Source organism: Pyxicephalus adspersus, chromosome 2 (assembly GCF_032062135.1).
Source record: "Pyxicephalus adspersus chromosome 2, UCB_Pads_2.0, whole genome shotgun sequence".
NCBI lineage: Eukaryota > Metazoa > Chordata > Amphibia > Anura > Pyxicephalidae > Pyxicephalus > Pyxicephalus adspersus.
The window spans coordinates 82,352,897-82,376,702 of record NC_092859.1 but is presented as its reverse complement, the minus strand read 5'-3'; the positions used below and the strand labels follow the sequence as shown (position 1 = coordinate 82,376,702).

General features: G+C 34.9%; 1 protein-coding gene across 1 annotated transcript in view; it reads left to right on the top strand.

Moving 5' to 3' along the window:
* Positions 1-1,937: 1,937 nt before the first annotated feature.
* The window catches only part of KITLG (KIT ligand), a gene marked incomplete at its 5' end in the record, with an annotated part of 40,553 nt that continues 18,684 nt past the window's right edge, over positions 1,938-23,806 (top strand). The window contains 3 exons of the mRNA XM_072399019.1: positions 1,938-1,979; positions 13,681-13,782; positions 21,343-21,402. Coding sequence (XP_072255120.1) covers positions 1,938-1,979; positions 13,681-13,782; positions 21,343-21,402 — 204 coding nt within the window. The remainder of the gene's footprint in view (positions 1,980-13,680; positions 13,783-21,342; positions 21,403-23,806) is intronic.

The window sequence follows — 23,806 nt, the reverse complement described above, 5'->3', positions numbered from 1 at the left end:
GAAAAACTGCAACAAGGCAGATCCTCTATTATAGAAGAGACAGATGATGACCCTTCTGTAATAAAATAAACCTACTTTTTTAATTGCATTTTTTATTACTTTTGTCCCTGTTCCATCACAAGCACCACCATATTCATCTGCTCCTCTTCCAGCTGTCAGATTTTTGGCCATCTTCACTGGCCAGGCTAGGCTGACGTAACAACCACGCATGCCCACAGGTATTCATACTATATCTCAGCATCCTGCAATGAGCTGTGCATGTGCATTTCAGTGTACTTGAAAAAAAAAATTCTATCTATATATCCATCTATCCCTTCTGCAATAAAAATCTTGCATGCTTGCAATTTTGGAGTGTAGAACTATACTTCTTCATTAAACAGGTCTGGACTGGTAGTCTGGCAACTCTAGTATTTGTGCAGAAGATATTTTAGAATTATGTAGGTATTTATTGTATGTTTCTGTTAGTATGGTTTATATTTGAGCATCTCTTCACATTTTCTTTTAAAACTCAGCTGTCTGTGCACACATGTGAACCATGTTTTCCAAAGATTTACAATTGGTGTTTTATAGGATAGCATGGACATGCTTTTGCTTTAACTCACTGTGCTTCACCAAAAGGTTTAGGAAATGGAAATGAAAGCATTGTGTGTGAGTCCTGCTATCAAACAGTAGAAAGTTCCCTTCATTAGTAAATGGGAGACACAGGTCTTTATTGTGAAGAGGACTCATCATTTAATAAACTGCAGGAAATATTTTAGAAAAAGCCTCCTGTTATGCTGGAACATAATATAGTAGCTTTTATTTAAAACATGGTACATGGCCATTGATGTCGGGTGCCTAAACAATCACATGATCTTATGTAAGTAATATTATATATTGCCATTTACAGTCCATCATGGTTGACAACCAGGAAGAAGCCTAAAAATATCAGTCACCAATTCTAAGAACTTAAAAGCTACAATATATTACATTTTGGTTTTGGATTCATGTATTCTTTACACTTTGAAAGCTCTTTGAATCTTTTCAAATGGTCATTTCATTAAATTTACATTCATTATTACTTGCTCTTTGTTTGCTCCTGTTGTCTTTTAAGCTAAACCGCCTAATGTTTACAATATGATATATTTACAATATTTATATTATTATTAACATTTCCAGTGTTAAGCTACGTACACACGTCAGATTTTTATCGCGCGATAATCGGCATCGGCCAATTATCGGGCGAAAATCTGCCGTGTGTACAGTCGGTGTCGTCCATCGTCCGGACGACCGACCTGCCGGATCCACGGACGATGGACGACAGCCGATCGTAATGAAAGTGAAGGGGAGAACGCGCAGCAGGGTGCCGCTCCGTCGCTCTCCCCCTCCCCTCTCCATAGAGCATGAACGGTGCTGTATGTACAGCACCGTTCATGCATCGTGCACTCCCTTGTCGTTGGAAAGGATCGTGAAAGATCCTTTCCAACGACAAAAATTGGCAGTGTGTACGCAGCTTAAGTTTTCTTCCAAAGTTTGTGCCAAGTTGAATGTTTTAGGTAAAGTGGGAAACTCTTGATACTGGTTTTAAGATAAGAAGTTATTTTTTAAATATTCTTTGCATAGGTTCAGAATAAACTGTTAGCAGTTATTTTGTATACGGTAGTGGGACATGGCATGGCCAACTTTCAGTACACTCAAAGTGTATGTTTAGCCCAAAGATTTTGTTTCTAAGGTTTGGATTGAGTGTGGGTGAATTACTGCCTGAGTCATTTTTATTGCTGCATGTGTCCCTGCTAGGTTGATTTATTCTCTGTATTTACCCTTCTGACCATGGTCACAGGGACAGAAGTTTATAGTCCAAAATGTTATAGCAGTCATGGTTAAGCATAAATCTTTCATTCAGGACTTTTGTTTCAGTGACAACTATATGAGGAAAGTTACCCTCCTAAATTTGTACAATCTTACGTGAAGTTGAAAAATTCATCACAAAAAGAAAAACTGTAAGTACTCAAAATAAAACACTTAGTACTTTGGATGACATTTATCTAAACCAGGTACATTTGAAGCTACATTAGGCTGCAAACCTCTATCTATGATACCTGCAGACAGGTTCTCCTGGGAATGGTGGGGAAACCAGTAACAAGCGCTATTATTTCCTCCTGTGATATGCGGCTCCGACTGCGTCTGGTTTCATAGCTTTCATATACCTCCCTCCATTGACCCCTGTTAAAAAGTTTGTGTCTTCTCTAGTAAACATTACTTTTTTTACAGCAGGTATGTACAGAATTTTAAATAGTGGAGTATGTTTTTGCTGTAAGCACTAGTTTTGTAAATCCTAATAAAAACAATCATCAAATTTAAATTATCATTTATACTCATCTTGGCTGCCCTTAGGCCTTGTTCTGTTCAGACCAACACCCATAAATCCCAGGCCTCCCTGGAATCAGGATTTTCAACTCATCTGCATAAGATTGTTATCACCATTCAGAAGACAAGTTTGAGAATCTCTTGATATGTATTTGCATTCAAATTGTGCATACTTTTGCAGAAACTCACCTGCTCTTAGGTTTCTCAAGTTCTTTGTTTCAAACTGCAGTTTGATATGCAATCCATTGTAATTGCTTGAGGGTAAGATTACTTTTCATTGCTTGTTATAATATTATGAACGGTATAAAGTGTGCAGATCATTTGGGATGTAGAACTCATTCGTGAATCTAGTTCCATTAACCCACATTTATTGTTCAGGAAATAAAGGTAAATGATATGGTTATAGAATGCAATAATGCTTCAGCTGAAAAGAGGAATCAAATGTCCTTAACTGAAGTGCACAGTGGAGCAGCTATAATGCAATAAAAGAAATTAGAGTTCTTCATTTAGTATTTCCACCCAAGTGTAGACAGTAACACCAATCCATTATTACTAGTCATTATTCCAGATAGAATCCAATGTATGTGAAGGTTCTCACCACAAATAGAAATTGATTATGATAAATGGATGTGTTTTTTCTCTAGGCAATTTAATACTGAAACACATTATATCTCATACTGTATTTCTACAGTACTGTGGAGATAATTTATTATCACCGAATAAAAAGTGTTAGTTCAGCTTAGAAGACCAAAGCCTAGCTGTCATTTTTATTAAGGAGGCTGGAAAAAGCAATTATTTGTGATTGGCTGTTAATGCAAACACATGCATTTCTTAAACAATGGAAAAAAGCTCTTTGATATCTTACAGATTGTTTTTTTATTCTACATGAATGCATTACAGCACCTGTAGAAACAACTAACCGCTGAAAGAATTCAAACTCTTTGTAGACCACAATAGATTGATCCAAAAGTTTAAAACTCACATCTAGTAAGGGTGAAAAGGTAGAAAAGTTCATTATGTTCAGATAATCAAATACAGTTGTATTGTGTAATGATGGTAGTGATATGCCTTAGTTAAAAACTATAAGGGAAGACAGTGTTTAAATGTGAGGCTTAGTTGAGCTCAAAACTCTGTGGTTATGCAGGAAATGCGATGTCATAAACTGATGGTATTTATAGGCAGTGCCTACCTGCTGTTATCAAATTATATTTGTTTGTTCTTTTTATTGTACTGTTCTAGGTTAAACCAAAAGTGAATTGAAGTTAAGCAACATGTCCACCTCATTGCCATACCCCCTAGCCGCTCACAGTTCCCTTCCCAATGCTTTCTTACCTTTACAGTAGTTACCCAAGGAAGTGACATTTTACAGCTAGTACTTTCAGGTTTTGGTGAATCACTCTTCTACCTTCCAAGCACTTGCCCTTAGATGTTGGCTGCTAAACCAGGTTAGGAGCAAGGGCAAGGAGAGAGCTCCCATCCTTGTATACACCCCAAACCACGACTTTGATATTGGATATATTGGAACAGTGGGAAAGCAAAGTGAAGGTCGGCATAACTATTGGCAGAAGTTTAGATAAAGATGGCAATCTTGTTCAGAGCTAATTGGTGGTAGCATTTTTCTATCTTGTGTTTCAATGGTATTATATTTTCCATATGTTCAGTGACTGATTAATAGCTGTGGACTTCATGACACACGAGATTGTATCTTTAAAGAGATTTGCCATATGTAGCTATTACAATAATAGCATGCATGTAGTTTCACAATCGATTTTGTTTCATGGTCTTCTGACCACTTTTCAGTTTTTGTGTTTGATTATTCACTTTTCATCTTATAGTGATAAAGTTAAAAAAAAATTTTTTCCCCTATTTCTCTTTTTACTACCACTAGCAATTCTAAAATGTATGAACTACTAGGCCTATTTGGAATCAACATACAGACCTTAAAAGAAAACATAGTCAACATATGGCACTTTCTATACAGAAGTGTAGTTGGGGGAGCGATGGGAATGTGTACTTTAAAAGTACTTTTTTTTTTATTGTCATTCAGAAAAGTCACCATGTGGTAGAGTCCATAAAATGACTTATAGCTCAACAGTGACAGTATCTCTATGCTCCTAATCACTTCCTAGTGCTGCTGGATATCTAAACATGTTCAGGGACGCTACAATCACCAGTTATTTGTCCACTTCTAATATCTTCATTTTTTAATCTTAATTTTACTGAGTGCTTCTGTGTGTTTTGGGCTGCTGCTTTTATTTATAAAACACAATTGCTGTAAATGTGTAAAACAGTAAACTATTGCATGCCTCCTACACTGAGCTGTGCCGGCGTTGGCCTTCACATGGGTACATTAGAACAGCTTGACTGAAGCTTTGCCATTCTTTGGAGTGCACTTATTGTATTCATTCCTTGATTGGATCAGATATTTTAGTTTTTACTATCACGCCTTGCACACTGCCAGTAAGTATGTTTTGCCATGCCCAACTGGAAAAAATGAAGATTGTATCAATTCTCACATGATTGCCAAGTGTAACGGTAAGAAATGGCATTCTTTTAAAACATAAGTTGGCAGCTAAACGGCTCACACTCCCACATACAGATTTCAGCTGATAGAACGCAAATCCTTCTCCCTCGAGTCATTCTCTACTTTGTACTTGAAAAGGAAGCATCTAAATTCCATAGAGATATGTTTGACAGACATGATTAGTCTACTTTTTTTTACTGGCTATTTAAGGATAACTGAATAAATTATATAACAGCTACATTTCTCACTATATTGGTGGAATTGTTACATTTATATTAAAGTAAAGCTTCAATTTTGTCATATTGTAAAATAGAAAAGAGCTTCAAAACTGTAAATGCATTGCATCAAGTTTGATAAATTGTTTTAGTATTAGTTTCATCTGTTAAATTTAGTGTGTTCAATAGTTTAGTTACAAAATGCTTAGATTTCCCCTTGGTTTACAGACAGTTGCTAGGCCTCTGGTAGATTCCAGATGAAGAGAATGAAGAGTTAACAATAATGTGTGTGTACCCAAGCACTGTGTGTGTATCCAAAGTAACAGACACTTTGTTGTTTTTTTTATATATTAAGGAAATGATAGACACTAGAAAAAATCCAATTGTGCAATCTTCTGTTCCTCTGTCAATGATTAGCTGATGATGTTTGACAATACTTGTTTATCATGGCGATCTTTCAGATTGTCTGATGATTGTCATATATATACACCATTAAATTTGAATTTTTAGCAATCGCCCTCTGTATATGGAAAAACAATCTCCTCTGTGGCCATGTCTGTTATGTTTTTAGGCTGCTTCTGTTGAACAGATACTAAATCAGTGTCAGGTGCCTGGCTTACATTTGTCCATGAGCATTTGTATGGTATGTATTCTGGTGTATGCACAGCTATAAACTAATCCTTGCAGTCTTACCGTAATCCTCCCATCCCTTTACCCCTCACCTAAATCTAACCACTTCCAGCATCTATAGTACTGCTGTATTCAATGTAATATGTTTTTCTATAAATTCCTAACAGCGCTAAAATGCATCTTCACAATGCATTTCACTGCACTGAACACACTACAATGTAGTACCAACGGATGGCTGTGGATTGTTTAGCAGCCCATTCAAATGAATAGGCTGCTATAACGCAGCATGCGGGGATGCGCAGCCACACACATGTGTGAATGGTTCCTTACTTTTTCTCTTACTTTCTGAGTCCCCTGTATCGATTATACTTATAAATTGTCCCTACTTTGTTTCTGTTGTTACTTTTCTACCGGAATTGCAAAGATCTTTATGTTTGTGTGATTAGATCAAGAGACATGGGTGTGGGAACTCTAAAATGAACGAAGACCGCATCAGGCACCATAATCACATTTTGACACTGGACAGGGGTAAAAAATGATTTGACATGCAGACTTTCCCTAATTGTGGTTGTTATACATTGCAACCACCCTTTCTGAAAAATTACTATACTTTATATCTCTTATAATTTAATTTAGGATTATGGTGTTTTTTTATCCCATGTGGCATCATTAGGTTGGCCATTTATAGTATTGTTTGGCACCATTTTCTTATATTTCTTAAATTGGTATATTCTGCACTTCCTTATATTCTACTAGGAGCTCACACAAAGCTTTCCAGTTGACCATTTGTTATACGTGACAAATGAACTGTGCACATTCAGCTGAACTTCAGCTAATAAATTACTTCTATAGGTTATAACATGTACTAGTTCCTACCGGAGGCACTTATCTTCCAACATAATGATTTTAAAATTTAGCCTGTAGTTTATCACCAGCCTTATTGAGTCTAATCTGCCCTCACTAAATAAGAAGTAAGTCATTTCAAGGATTTAATAACTCATTTATGTCACAAGGAATCATTTAGAACATTGTATATCAAATTAGGTTGTCTGTAAAGAAACATCAATCAGGTTAGCTTTATAAAATTATTATGTACAGGGTTCTGGAATACCCTGCAATCAATTCAGTATGCCAATGGGAAGAAAAAAGATTAGACAAGATGAAATGCATCTCCGTGCCAGGTTTAACAGTCAATGCTTTTGCTGTAGAGAAGTTTTGTTATTGGAGTTTTTTTAATTATTAAAGTAGCAGAAAACATCTTGCAGCTTTTTAGGTAATTACTCATCTCATTGGCTTGTTACTAGTGAAACCTTTTTACTGTTTACTGCTATTTCTCAGCTTACACTCAGCCACAAAGTGACATCAGATCCATCCATTAGTCTCCAGGAGTCAGGAGTGAAAATAACTATTAATCAGTAACATGATTAAATAAAAAAGTGACATTTCCAACCTCTTTAGTGGAATGACTGGTCACGTCTGGTGTTTGTGAATTGTAATAGTCTTTTCAAGTCCTAAATCTGATTGAAATAAATTCAGGCACCTACTTAAGTTCTTATCTTGTTTTATGATTGTGGACACCATAAAATGTTTCTGGCCTTGGAGTCAGATTTGATGGGGAGTGTGGGTCTGTTGCAATTAGTGTGCACACTGCGGACCATTTGTACGGCTTTAATGCACAACACAAAAGGGAATCTCAATCTGCGAATGCAATTGAAGATTTTTTTATTGTAGCAAATTGAGTGCTAAACCCCCTAAGGAATTAACCTTAGAAATTGGAAATAAGTGTGGGTTTGTGGTAATCTTAATATGTACACTGGGAAATGTATACCCACTAGAGAAACCCTGACATTAATGGCGGTAATGACTTGTTCCAGCTGACTTCAATTAAATAGGCAGCTCTGCCTTGGCTCATTGCATGTTACAAATCTCATATCTTTCTCCATCATTAGCTATCCAGGGAATAAGTGTGATGATTGAAGTAACTCTATTTAAACATTGTACACTCTCTTAAGTTGCACCTGTAAGTAATGCAATAAAATGTGTAACCTAAGAACAATGAATGTTTAAAAGAAGGAAAAAAAAATACTGAAGCTTTGTCCTTTGAAATGTTCATAACACAAAATCTGCTTGGCTAGCACACAATGAACATTACAGGTTTGACCAGTATATTTTTATTTTAAATGATACTTTATGCAATATATTTTACTATACTATACTATATATATATATATATATATATATATTATTAGGATAAACTTTGCATGCTTGTTTATCAATAAAATATTACAAGTTTTAGACTTTTGCATATTTTAACACCCAAACAGATAAAATACATCAAATGTATTTTTTAAACTTTTGTGTATGGTACCATATTTTTCTCGCTTCAGTGCATGCAAATGTTCTACATTTACACAAAAAATGTTTGTTGAACTGCCAGAAATGCATTCTGCTCCTAATTTCCGGTAGTCGGCTGATAGCATATGCCCAACAAAAGACATGGTATCCAATCCTGCTAGTTGTTAAACTACTTAATTCTAACCTCCCTACTCATCTAAGCAACATAGGGGAGAATTGTGCTGTAGTTAATAGGCACTAGAAGCAACACAGAAAGTGTACACCAGAAACAGGACAACACTCATATTGGAGTATATATATGCAGATGACATTTCTACCAAACATAGGGGAGGCAGAGGCTATAATCAGCTGATATCTATAAGAGCGGGTTGTTGGCAGATGCTGTATATTTTTCATAAAAATTTGTAATAATAAACTGTATTTATTTAGTCCCAACATATTATGCAGTGCTGTACTTTAAATAGGGGTTGCAAATTACAGACATACAAATAATGACATAGGTAGGGGACCTTATCAAAAGAGTTTACGATCTAAGGTTACGTACATACGTCCATGGGTTCTCGTCCGATAATCGGCTCAGGGCTGATATCAGATAAGAATCTGGTGTGTGTACAGCGCCTGCCGTCTATACGACCATCCTGGCGGATCCACGTTCGACGATGGACGACGAACGATCTTAACGGAAGCAAAGGGGGAGAGCACGCAGCAGGGTGCCTCTCCGTCGTTCTCCCTCTCCCTTCTCCATAGACTAGAAGGGTGCTGTATGTACAACATCGTGAAAGATCCTTTCCAACGACACATAGATAATGAAACCTTTTACTGACTGTGCCTCAAGACACTAAGATTTTTCAGGAAATGTAGTCTCTGGCTTACCTTAACACTTTGCAGTCATTGGAATACTCTGAATAACAGCACATATAATGCAGAGTTAAATAGGGGCTGGAGGTTATTTTTTCTAGATATGGGAATGAATTCATGGTAAAGGCTATAAAGCCTTGGATATAATGTATATGAAGTAGTTTTTTCAAATTGTTGTACATGACTCATGTTCATGTTGCCTTATAGTATCTAATCCAAATACATGTTTATTTCTCTTCACTGATGGACAAAACAGAGAAAAGGATAGTGCAAACATTTCCATTTTATTTCAATCACGATTTCCTTTAATCTATTTTAGTGCCTTTAACTAATATGAACAGTTTTGATAAATTAGCTTTTTGAGGCATAGACCTGTAACAATACAAAAACTTTAGTTTATAGCTAGTCCTTTCCATTTCTCTTTTTTCCTTTCCCATTCTGTGTTTTTAGAATAGACAAAATCCTATCTGCGTTGGTTTGCCGTATCAGAATAAAGATCTAGACATGACTGCCCATGAAATTGTAATCTGATATGAACAAATCTTCCATGACAAATGTGTTGTATTTAGTTTTATGTAATAACTTTCTTTTTCAAGGTTAAGTACATGTATAGTTGCAAATACAGAAAATGCCTGTTAATCTTTTAAATATAAATTTTGTACACTGAACATGATTATCAAATAATCATGTCAGCTTTCCTTGTTCTTGTCTTTGATGTAAAGAGGGGAAGATAACTATAGACCAAATCCGGTGCAATGGAATGCTGCCTTATTATTTTGTGCATAGCAAGTGGAATTCTGTCTTTGTTGTTTACTGTATGCTAGCTATTCTAACAGGAATGACGATAACAATAATTGATCTTCAATCCAACTGCCCCCTGAGGCTTTTAAATCTGTAAATTTAACCATTCATTGATGAAAGATGGCCCATTTATTCCTTCCAGCTCAGTGCCTTTATTGGCGAATTTTTTTATGTTTCACATAACCCTGACGTTAAGTAAACATGCAAGCCATCCAGCTGCCATTAGCTCTGCTGAAGCCCGTGTATCAAATGGCAGTGATACTAAAAACGTGTTTTCATTGAACCCATGCAGGTATGCTTTAGACTTAAAATGATACTGTGAACACAAACATTCATTTGCATCATGTTATCTTTAGCAAACGCAAGTCATAAATTATGTTTACTCCACATTTTACTATTTTTGTTTTGGAGTTTTAGACAAATTTTATGAAAATAAAATCTATTTTCATACTTTTTTAAACTGGAAACACTTTGATTACTTACCTTTAAATCTGCTGCAATGCCTTCTTTCATTAGGTGTGTGTGTGTTTTTTTTCTCCACATGTTTGTAGCTTTCTGATTGGTTTCCGTTGAGCATTCCTGTAACCTTCTGTGTTTTCTGGATAAAGCGGAGCTTTCATCAAATGTGGCACTCCACCCTTCCCATTCCCTACTGATAAAATGTTATGGTAGCCCTAAAATAGTTCACTTCTAGATCCACTGTTCCAGGACCTTACTGTTGCCAATCACTGCTTAGACATTGGGCCTGATTTAAGTTAAAGCTCTCCATGACTGGAGAAGATAAACTTTCATGGGAGAACATGGGTGATCCAGCAAACCTGGAATAGATTTCTTAAAAATCACTTGCCATTAGAAGGCAAATGTTTTTAATTCTGAATCAGACCCATTCCTAGTTTGCCCGGTCCAATCCCCCCGGTTCTCTTGGTCTCTTTCAGTCTTGGAGAGCTTTATTATATCAGGCCTATTTAATCATTTGATTTCCACTAAAGCCAATGATGAGCCAGCAAGAATGAAGATCTTTCCCTTTATAAAGATTTCATGACCAAATTCATTTGAATACATGACAGGCTCTCACAGAATGAGTGCATGTGAATTATCATTCTGTTTTTGTGATGTCACTGGTAGCTCTAAATTAAATGGAGGAATTCCTAAGGTTATCTGATGAGTTTCTATCCCCACCTTGTACAGGTGCCGCATACATTTTATACTGAAACTGGAACAAAAAAACTTTTGGATCTGGTTAAACTGGTTGACTAAAATGCAGACTGATATGGATGACCATAAACAATTTACTTTTCCAGATGACAAATGTGATGTTTTTTTTTCTGTTGTATCAACGAAAACATATAGGCATATAAATACTGTCTATGGTTACCTACTATTCTTTTAATCCTTACCCTCCATGGTAACATGCGGGCACTGTAAGGTGTCATTTAGACATCTGGTTTTATTTTTTTTTTTGAACCTGCTAACAGGGGTAATACATATTCTTTGAATACCCGATCCCAAGGATAATATGAATGGGTAGATGAAGTGGTTGTAGCATCAGAGTAAATATTCACTTTGCAAAGTAAACATTCTCTATATCTTTATTAATTCATCCCTTATTGTGCTTTTAAAAGGAGCCATATACATTTGCCTGAATATTTTATTCTTTTTTAGAATATTTATTTTATGATATACTTTAGTTTTAAAGTAAATATATCATTACATGTTGTATTTGAAATATTGTGTGTGACATTATGAATGTACAATGAATTTGTTAAAACTAGACTGCAAAAAGCTGAATATTGGTGACCTGCAGGGGAATTCGCCCTTAGAGGCTTTTTTCTCAAGCTGTGAGTGAACATGTTCCTTCTGAACTAATGGACATACCACTATATAGCCTGTCGGACTAGAGACCACATATTTTCTCCAGGTCATACTAGTTTCATCCCACTACATGGCTGCAGGCTGGGATCATTCAAACACATACAACATTCCCGCAGAAGATAAGGCAGTCTTTTCTTCGTCTAGCTTTTTCAAAAAGATTGTGGATTAAACAGGACTTTTCTTGTGCCAGATCAGCAGACAGTTTATGAAAAATGAGCGAATTACAACCCTCAAAATAAGTTAAAATGTAAGAATTAGTAATTCCTTAAGCAAGAGCATTCCACTATGGTTTATTTTCTCAACATCATTTATATGTTATTGCAATAGAAATAGTATTATTCATATGCATAGTCATTAGTCACCTGTAGACATTGCAGAAGAAGTCCTAAATGGGAACTTGTAAAAATGAAGAGGGACTGGGAGCATTTTTTTTTTTTATAATTGTTGTTTATTTAAAAGTCTCAAATGACACCGTTTCAGTTTGTCATTTAGTGTAAACTTCTGCAAAAGCACCATGTGTGTTTACAGTGCAACATGTATTTAGCTGCACTTTAGTTTGCTTATGAAACTATATAGTACAACTTTAGATCAGGATTTACTACTATGTTACTATTGTACCATAGGTTTATTACTAAGTAGTGTAAGTTTTTTTTTCTACCAGACTGGCTTGGGGCTTTGTTTGCTTTAAAGATTTATCCAGTGGTTTGTAAAAAGGAATAAAAGGAAGTTTTTTTTTTCTAATGAAACCTGAAGATCTACTTTCTTTCCCAATTGTTAAACCCTCAAATGTTTGAAACATAATATCAATGCCCAGTCCTACGATAACCTATGTAAAGTTCACATCTGTGGGTACTTTATAGATTGCTTATATCAGTAGTCTCTGATGTATGCAGACAGGAAAATAATAAATTCTTTGGATTCTGAGCTTTGCTGGTGTACCAACATACATTTTTAAAGGCAGGCCACAGGCCCCAGAAAGATTTAATACATTTGCAGTATGTTAAGAAAAATTGATTACAAAAAACAATTAATTTGAAAAAAAATGTAATAAATTGCAAATCTTAAGCACACTTTTCCCAGTAGGTGAAAAATGATTCTCAGTAGATGAAAATAGCAAATTGTGACATCTGTTTTAAGTCTGCTGCATCACTTACACATATCATGGGATGACAAAGAGATTCTTTGGAAAATCATTTCCATACCATTCATTTATGTTATATATGTGTGTATCATACCCACACAGATCAAGAAAAGGGGTGACTTACTCATCCCTCCTTTTCTGCAGTATAAACCTACCTTAACTTTGCTCACTTGCTGTTCTGTTTTGGTCAATGGAATACTTAGCCTTTCTGGTATTTGATAATTATGTTCCATGTAACAGCTCTGGTAGGTTGGTATTATCCTAGCTCTGTCACAATATGCAAGAAAAGGGGAATTTTAAGTTTCCATGACACAACTAGTTCAGTTCTTTAGAGAAAGTAGTCTTTAAAAATAGAGTGTACATCCTTACTTTTCCAGCCGTCCACAGTGGTTCCTCCTGACAGCTCATACTTTCTGTAATGATGGACAAGCCATCAATAGGAACCATCGCATGTGCTTCTAAGGTGACCTGATGGAGACAGGGTCACTTTACTTTGTCCTGAATTCATTTTAAAAGTGTTGTTATCAGAAAAATTGTGTTCATATTTTTGTATTGTTAGCATAGGAATATCTAAACAATAATCTGTTTTTGTTTATGGCCAGCCCATGTTGCCATGTGAAAGGATGGAAAATTCCAACTTGTCCAGACAGCTGTTTTTTTCATTTCTAGAATAAACCTGGTTAAACTAGTCTTTGTTCCCAAATGATCTTTGTAAATGGTGTATGTAAAGTTATGTAATGTTTGTAATAAACTTGACAGGATACAGTGTAAATCAGCAAAATTGTTTATTATATCCTATTACTCTCAGTGAGTAAAGCAGACTGCCTTTTCTTATTATTATGCAGAATTTGCTATGTCGAAATAACTGTGCAAGAATGTTTTTTTATTTCCATTGTGCTCTGAAATCAATTAACTGAGATTTGTTTGTTTCCTCATAGACTTGGATTGTCACATGTATTTATCTTCAGCTGCTTTTTGTCTGCTTTGGAAGTCCGTGCAGAAATCCTGTCACTAATGCTGTGAATGACATTGACAAACTGGTAAGTCTGACACTTTTTATTACTTATCTTAAGTTTAAAACCATGTTATAGCAGTCACTAGTAAAATAATAAGTATATTTAATGTACAGCGCTGCATAAAATTTTGGCGCTATATAAATCCTGTTTATTATTTTTAATAATAATAATATTAAAAAATAGTCTTCTTTTATTGTTGTATAGTGTCTGTAGTAAAAAGGGAAATCTCATAAAAGAGTGTGAAGCTGTGTGCCAGTGAGCAGTTTGCTTACCAGTTTGCAGATTGATATAAAAAAAACTACTTTGTCCTAGTTACAGTTAATCCACACCCAGGTACTCTGTTACTATTTCTCCCAGCAAAGGACACATTCAACACGTGCACAGTGAATAGAATGGTTTGCCTTTGTGGGCAGAATCCAGAGACTGGGGGAAAAGCATGGGCCAGGAAGGATTATACAGGTTTTAAGATTAAGAGAAAAAGATTCATCTGTTCCTATTTTTTAGTTTGATTGGGTGATCATAAGTGATGCTATTTATGATCATACAACAACGTGACGTATAGTTCTCTTAAGGGTTCCTTTATTTTTTTTCACTGCATTCAAAAATTAGCTCGAAGTGTAATGCTGTGTACAGTGAACGAACCACAGGGCAGGCATTTCATTTAAAGCCAAACATCACAAAAAGCTTAAAACTCAGTTGTAGTATACGGGTGCTGTTTTAGGTTGTCAGTTCTGAGGTTTACAAAACCCCACAGCACAGGACACAGCATAGGCAACCCAGTGACCAAACTTTTCTTTATTGCAGTTAAGCAAGACAGCTAGGTCACTTTCCTGCTCCCAACCTGTGATTGGACAGTTAAAGGGCAGCAGCAGTAGACAAACAACTTAAAAAAACTTGAAAGAAGTTCTAAACCTTACTCTTTCCAAAACTAAAAAGAAAAGCTTTGGTTATATATATATACAAAGCTGCATTTATTGGCCTTTGTTTTAGTTTATTTCTGCCTAGGGTGTACAGTGTAAACACAAGCACTTAAAAATGTAATTTTAAAATAGTAATTTTATAAGTCTGCAGCTTTCTTTTAAATATTACCCAGTGATCTGACATAAATGTACATCAACAGACTTATCCTGTTTTGGGGTAACTCTTCCTATTTTGGGTGTTACCATCTGTGCTCCTGCATTGTCATCTTGTCACATGAGCTTCCCATGGATTGTACTAGGGGCCATTTTAGAACACAGTCCACTTATATTACCATTATAAATCCCATTGTAAAAAATGCCATGTAGCCATTAAAGGAGTGTATGTAAAAGCTGTGCTGTAGCACTGAGACGCAACAAAGGTTAAGAAACCTAAAACTAAGTGTCATTCAGTTACAGTTTAATTCTGGTTTAACTTAACTAAAATATGGGCATTGAAATATAAATCCTAATAGCATGCTATGTTGAACTGCACCTTGATCATTGCCCTTGTCCTGATAAATAAATCTGGTAGTGTCATCTGAGACTTTGATTATAGTCTTATAGTAGAATATCCCTAAAGATTATTAACCCCCACTTCAAATTACAGCCAGAAGGTATTGAATTCCTATTAGTCTGCATCACGTAAGAACCTTTTACTTTTTATGTAATCTCCAGTAAGGGCTGGATATTACCTGTTATACAGGTTTATAATGTTTATTTAATCCCTTTGAGATTGTAGAGTATATACCACAAGCATACATGTAAAACCCAGTTAAGCGGAGTTTCATAAGCTGAATAAAAGGACACCATGTTATATCCCCAGGGCCCATCAGGTTACTTGGATTTAAACAGGCGGACACATCAAAGGGTATTCAGGTATAGCCATCTACAGACACAATACAAAAAACAGACACAGCATTATGCAGGGACTGATATATTTCATCTTTTGAAAAGATTCTGTATGAAACACCTGTTTAACAAACATGCTGCTTTACCAATTGTTTTTTAGGTCTTTGAGGTTTGGTTACAATTTGTGAGTTGCAAATGTAACTACTGGCCAGTAAGGGTTAATTTTCCAGTTCAACCAAGCAATCAATTCAGTTGTTTTATCAAATCGGCTATAAATCAGATCGATATAAAGCGTAGAATCGAAAGAACTTTGCTGTATCAGATTGGGAAAAATTCTGTTGATTGTACAATTTAATGACAGATTTTGGAGACCTCTCAAAAGATTTCTGTTGGGTTATAGAGCATGTACACATATGCTTTCAATTTTATGAGCAGCGATCCGATATTCAAATCTCAGCATCTTCTGAAAAATCAATATACAGGGTCATACATATATAATGCAAACATTATATAAAGTTTCAATTCTCCCCTGTTGAGATTCCCACCACTTGAAAATCCCTATGTAGATAGATCGAAGGGTGTAATGGTCGTATGAGTAGAGATCCATTTAAGCTTAAAACGTTAGTAGGCAGTCAATTGATGAAAACTAGCCATCTCCATATGGTCAGATTTATTGTTAATGCTAATGAGAGGTTTGACATATACCAACAATATTAAGATTGTCATTAGTATCAGCTTTTCATCAAACTTTGGAGACTTCTTAGACATTTTGCCTGGAAAATCCAAATTAATACACAGCCCTTCGACTTAAACAGAGATGTTTTCTTGTATCAAATCTGCCTTATTTTAATGCAATCTATAAATTGGTATTTTATGTTTCTTGATATGCTTCTCTGTCTCTAATTACTCCCAATTACATGTATTTAAAATATTACCCTCCAGTAAATGTGATTGTTGGAAAACCTAAGTTATAACTACTAATTATAACCTGCAGTTATATCTTATATTTAATGATATCCTATTGATCACTGTTGAATTCTTGTAAGGCTGCACAGTCCATGAAGTGTATATAGGTAGACAATAAGCACAAGGAGTACATGTAGGTGTATTGTATTCAGGATTTACCTAATGAATATGAATAAACTTTTGGTGTTACTGTTAGAAATGCATCTATTCATAAATTGTAAATAAGTGTGTGCATGATAAATGTTTCTTTAGTATGTATGAAGTTATGAACCTAATTTATTGGTATGTTTGTCATATTGTTCGGAGATATTTAAATTACTTATTTTCTACTGCTTTGTAATGCAGTCATTCCTGTGTGTGTGTGTGTGTGAAGTATATCCAAGTCATTCACTTTAAATTTAAATATGATTTCTGGCAATTTTTATGTGAGTGATCTTTCTGTGGGCCTATTTTCCCTCCCTTGATATGGTCTAATGATTCTGTAATGTGCTTATGAATTTAAGTGCTGAATAGGGTTCTTTGCCTTCATTAAAATTCATCTGTATCTAATAAATAATGTAATACTTAAATGTCATTTCTAAGCAGTTAAATTCTGCAAGGTCTTCAATATTTTGCAAGAATTACATAAGGTTTAAAACTTTTAATATGTGTAAAATCTTTGTATGCAGGCATAAAAATCTTTATAACAAGTGACTTATTCCAACTAAATAATGTTTGTTTGACTATGGACCATCTCAGACTTGTTGCTATTTGCTACAGCAGTCCACAGCAGGCCCAACTGTGGTGCCAACCACTCTTAAACCACTCTAAATAGGAGCAGTTGGGAACCATTTTGTGCACACATTTGTGGTTGCAGTAGATTGTGGCGTGGTCTGATGCGGAGGAGGAATCGGACTACAGCCAAAACCACATGCAAATGCATTGCCTTTGGTTCAGTTTGCCGCTTCTGGGCACATAGCAACTCTGGTAGTGGCTATCTATGTGGTTTTTCACTGCAAATATGTTCATTTATTACCATCGCTGGCAAACACATATACTAGCCTGTAGAACATGTGTATCATGGTGCTCACATGGTTAGTTCTCTTGACCAGCAAAGCTTAGTTCTGGTGTTCATTCCCAACAACCAATCAGTTGTACCAATCAGTACATGCTTACTGGTTATGTTTTCTTCCTGTGTCTGCATGAGTTTCCTTTAGCCCCTATTGTCGCTTTTACAAATTTAGCAGGTGTGGTGTGTGTATGTCCTGTCCTGTATAAAAAGCTTATGAAAGATACAATGGTGATCGTGTTTATTCTTGAGGATTATACTAAAGTGTAGGTAAGCAAGATTAATGTGAAAAAAAACATTGTATTCTAACTATAAGCAACATTGGTATGTGTGCTTAATACAATAATTTCACAACAGTTTAAGGAAAAAAAAAATTATTGAACCTGGCAATTTGTTGAATTGCCACATAAATACATTTATTTAAGGACTTAGCGCTGACAAGTATTTGTTTTCACCCCCTCTACAGGCTTTGCCAGCATCTTTGAAATAATAGCCTAGTCATGTAGCATTTCAAACACAAATTCATAATGAATGTAGTGAAGCCAAAGCTGTAATCCTGAAATTTGGCTCTCTTCTGTAACCATTATGAATGGAGTGTGTTGAATAACTGTTGCTCAAACAGCCTCATTATATGCTCGGTTGACACTAAGTTCTAAAGCAAACAATTCTAAGTCGGTTACAAACCGTTATTGATTTACTCCACCATATGGATAATAGAGAGCCATCATTTTAGTTTAAATAATGAATTGTGGATGAAGGCCAGTAGCAGGATTATTTCACCTGCAGAACAAAAGTCTTCTAACTTCTTACTCAGTTTTAATATTTTCTTAGATTGAGAGCAAAGCTAACAAATATTTGTTGATGTATCTTTTGGGTCAAGATTTAGTGACACCAACTCCCTTTGAGCAAGAAAGCATTGTTTTAGATTCATGTTTCTCAGAACTCAGCTTAGTAAGATACTGAACCTCCGTGACTACTGAGTGTTACACCTCTGCTGTTGAAAGCTAGGGTGTATCTTATGCACTAACTTCCCAGCACCTCATTTCATAATATGCTTACATAATGGAAACATATATAAATGTATCTAAATGTAAATAAATATATATATATATATATATATGTACTTTTTTTTAAATTTCCCAATTTGGCATCCTGCAGGAGGCTTTCCAAAGGAAAGTACCTATAGGGATTTAAAAGCTGGTTTCATAGCATAAATACTTGGCTTAAAAAATTGGGAAATATCCTTTTCATAAATCTTTCGCCAAGTATCAGCCACAGTAGAGATGTGGTTTGACTTTTGTAGGAAGGCATACGTCTTCAAATCAGCCCAATTCCAGTAGACTACTGAGATAGACGGTTATTAGGGCAGCGGAGCTGTTTAGTGATACTACCATAAAGAATGTAGGTAGAATCATGTTAAAGGTTCAGATTGGGACACCCCAGAATTTTTATATATATATGTGCTATAGATATCTGTGACAGGTAAGCTGATGGATGTCCATCTTTGTAGGGTGACATGTCATTTGAGCTAACAACTGTAGGTCCACCGTGGCAGTCAAAGAACCTGTGCAGTGGTGTTGACATAAAAAAGGAGTAGTAAGACAGCTGTCTATGTCTGCAGATGGCCCTGTGTCACAACAGACAAGTTTAAAAGACTCTTAACTGGTAGCTGAATGGTTTATATATTTCCTATAGCAGTGTCTGTGGTGTCGATCTTTTTCTTGCTTTAGCTTACAAAGAAGACTAGCTTTTAAGAAAATAAAAAGAAATATATATATATATATATATATGTACAGTATATATATAAATATATATATATATATATTTTAACCTATGTAGTTCGGCCCCCTAGCTTTGTGACTTCAGGGCTGATTCATCAGTGCATGCTCTAAATATTTCCAGTTGTACAGACCTATGGAATATGCTGGTGCTTTATCAGTAACGCTAATATGTTAAAAGACAGCAGTTTGACCTAGTTGGCTTGTCACCTCTGACCCTTGTTTTAAAAATGCAGTAAAAAAAGTGTCTTGCAACCTTTGTGATGTTCTGACGGATCTGAAACATGATCTATTTTGTGGCAGGGAGATTGTGCCATTTGTTTCTACTATACTTCCTGCCTAAAATGTGAATGGCAGTAGAATGCTGGGGGTGCTGTCTTCTTAGATGTCAAATAAGAAGGCATCTATTAAGAGCCATAAGAGAGCCTTGCTTTATGTACCTACACTCTATTATAGCGTGTGAGATGAAATCGAAAGACCAACATTACACAAAAAATAAATTCTTACAAAACATTTGACATATTCACTTTATAAATATGAGTCATATTTTGTGTCATAAATATTATTTGTAAAATGAAGGGCTTTGCTTTTTTACATTTTTTTTCTCGCAGAGATGATACAAAATAAACATCCTTCGTATGATGTCTATTAGTTCTACATCAATATTTATAGAACACACATCTATGCAATATATAACACTTGTGCAGCATCAATATTGAACAATTTCTGTGTTTTGCTAAATATAACAAAATGTTATAATTCTTGTACATTGTAGGTGTACATAAATTACCTATTTTTAAGTCTTTATAACTTTTGTAAATGCCCCTTAATGTCAGTTAAAAGAAAAAATGCATAAAAAATATTTCATAATGTGTGCTGAAGACAATTACCAGCTGGTAAAAATAACAATAAAAAATAAAGGAAAAATATGTAATTAAAATACAGGCCTAAAGGGGTAAATTAAACAATTTTAATTGAACAATGTCTACAGTTTACAGTAGTAATTTTTAAAAAAAAGTAATTTGTAATGGGTGTTTGTGTCATAGTTTAAAAAATTGGTAAGTATTAACTTTATCTATTGTAGTAACAAGGCAACGGTGCTAAAAAAAATATTAATTTCAAAACCTCTCAAAGGTTTTTGAAGGTTCTCAAACCCATCCCTAACTTAAGTTGCAACGCCCAGTGAAAAAACGGTGCTGTTTTTTGTGTTTACACAGGCTTCATCGTATATAGGGGTGATGTTTATAGAAGACTGGCAGAAAACAATCAGCAACGTTTTTGACATATTTAATTAAAGCCTTTAAACTATCATTTTCCTCTTGTTTTGGAATGTTAAATACAGGTCTTATGGGGAGTGAGGACTAAAGGTTTTAAAATTTCGGTTTTACTTAAGGCTTGTTAAAAGCCTGCTAGGGGCATGTTTAAATTGACATCAAGTACTCCTGTTGGGATCTATGTTAGGCATTCCCAAACTAAAGATTTTTTTTAGTAGATTAAAAAAAGTTGTCTGAACCTTGAGTTGATTAGACATACTGCTCATACACAAGCTGAAGCTCATGTGTAATATGCCTTATGTTATATACTAAGCATACCTGTACTTTGGTATTGCACTCATGGTGTGGTTAAAAACTTTGTCAGATCTTAGGGTCTTTTTTCAAGTAAAACACACCTTCTGTAGGGATAGATAGTATTTTTTTTTTAAATGTACCCTAAATGCATTGTACTACAATTGTACTGCATGATGACTACAGAAATGTGAATGTAGACTTTAGATTACTAGGGCTGATATTGTCACTATGATAAATTGTGTTTGTATTAGTGGAGGGAAAGGAAAGCATTGGGTGTGGATCAAACCTGAAAATTAGTTATTTCTTTAAACTTTTACTTATACTCAATAAAATGATAATGTTATGTTTAACTTCTAAATTTCAGTGATATAATTTACCCAGTCAGTTGTAACAACCATTTTCTATGTTATTTTTAGGTTGGAAATCTCCCAAGTGATTACATTATGCACGTGAAAAATATCTCCAGAAATAGTCTGGTAAGTTTTGCGTATTTTTATTTTAAAGACAGATATGTATTTATGTGAGTAACAAATGGTACAAATACACAGTTTAATTGGGTAATGTTGCAATGCATCATTTATGTGAAATATGATTTGATTGTTTGAGAAATTTTAAGTGTAATAAGCTTCCATTATATGTTTACCTGTCTGTCATGTTGATCCAATGGCTGGAGAACTTTTTAGGTAATTTCCATGGAACAAATAAGAAGATTAGTAATTCTCCTCTGATTTGTGTTCTTTGTCAAGGCTAGTACTTATATTTTACAGTGTTCAAGAAATTGGCAATAGTCAAATGTTATAGCAATGTATAGGTTTTTTTTCTTTTACCATGACAGCACATACTATCACTTTCCCTCTAGGAGAAGACCTGAAAGGCACATAATCATTATTTTATTATATACATAGTACAGAGAAACCTTACCCTAATACCTATAGAGTTCAAAAGCAATCGAGAAGTGGATTTTGCCCACCAGGAAATATTCAGTAATGTGAATTCTGTTTTACTGATGTCTTTACAATGTTATGTAGAGACCGACACAATTTAAAGAATTAGTGAAGGTACAATAGGTCAAAAGTTAGCAAAACTTAGGAATTCAAGTGAAACAGATAACATCATCAAAGCTTTTGACCCTGTAGTCACGAAAATGTTACATAGGGGTACACTTACAAACATTCTTTCATGGTGATTTTTAAAAAAAACACACCTCCTTTCCTAGCTTTCAGTAGTCATTTTCCATTATGGGAATGGGAATTGGGAATGATGGGAGGAGGCCTCAAGTACGCTCAAAGTCACAATTTGCAGTTTAGTTCTGGAAATTCTTACTCTTTCACCATGGCACCAGGCTCCTAAGTAGCCATTCACCAAGTGCCAGCATTGTCACGTGGGTGAAAAAAAAATGAGTCAGCAGTGGTCAGGAATATATCGGAAGCTTAAGATGGTGTCAGTCAAGTGAACCTGATGCCTTGCATTGCTGCAGATTAGGGTGCTTATAAAGCTCGAGTGGCCACCATATCAAAAAAAGAAACGACAGTAGTACAGGATTCGTAAATGAGCAGATTATTCACATACACTATATACCAATTTCAACTTTCTCCTATTACTGCAAACATTAAAATGCAAAAAGTCAGTTGTGTTAAGTTGAACAATTTTAACAAAGGCAAGTGAGTGTCCACATCAATTATATGTCTCCTGCACAAATATGTCTTTGTGTTTTTCACTAAATACTTCACACGCATCTATTTCAAACATGGCTTGCAGATGTAGAGCATCATTCACAGCTTTCTTACACTTTGCTTTCCTAACAGCTTAGAAAGAGCAATATAAACTTGACCAAGACTTTAATTCTACCCCAAACCATTTTCACTCTTCCTCACAAAACCCCATAATGGGATAATGTGCATAGGATCCTAGATCAGTGAATTGCTAACAAAGTGGATATGAGAAATGTGCTTGTTTTTATTGGTAATACTGTTATGTTTGAAAGGTGTATTTAGATTAAATTACTTCCTGATCTAATAATTACAGTTTCGGTAAAACAGCAGCAGCTGTAAATAATTTAATAACACATTTTTGTTCACGTTCCAAAAACTCCACCCAGTAAATGTATTCCATAAAATGATCAGAATACTGTCAAGGCTAGATGTAAATTCTTTCTTAAAATATGGATTTCAACAATTTTACTTAATTCTTCCCTCCCCATGTAGGGGCACTATTTAACTAAAATAATTTGTATAACTCAAAAAATTAGTTCATCAGCTTGTTCTACTGATCATTTTGAATACTGAAGCATTCCTGATGCCTAGTTCTTCATCATGTGAGTGAATGCTCTTATGAAATGTAAGACATACATCAGTTGAAAAAAAGACAATAAAACACCCCACAAAATGGTACCTTGTCATTTATGATGGAAGCTCAGACAACTATTTACATATATCATACATCTGTAGGCTGCAGCATAAACCCATCTACAAGAATTTTATTTTTTCTTCATCAGTTAAAATTTTTATCTGAATAGTACATTAGGACAAAAATCTTTGTCCAAATGGCTGTTTAAAATACTCTTATTAAACAAATAAGTCTAGTTGATCTTTAGTTAAGTGGATTTTGTTCCACCGGTATGCCTTTCATATCAGCCAACTTCAGCTTAACTTAACATCCAACTAAATCCACAATTGAACAAGGCAAATGTTAATGGTAATCATAAATCAGACATGGAATAATCTGAAGAAAAAAAATGCAATTACATTACTAGATTTAATTGTCTTCTTTATCTGTCAGGAGATCAGCTTTAAATATGATTTGGATGTTTATTATTTGTGCTCAAAAGAAAAGTTAATTTGAGGACACATTGACTTTATGAGTTAACTTGAGGATACTTTT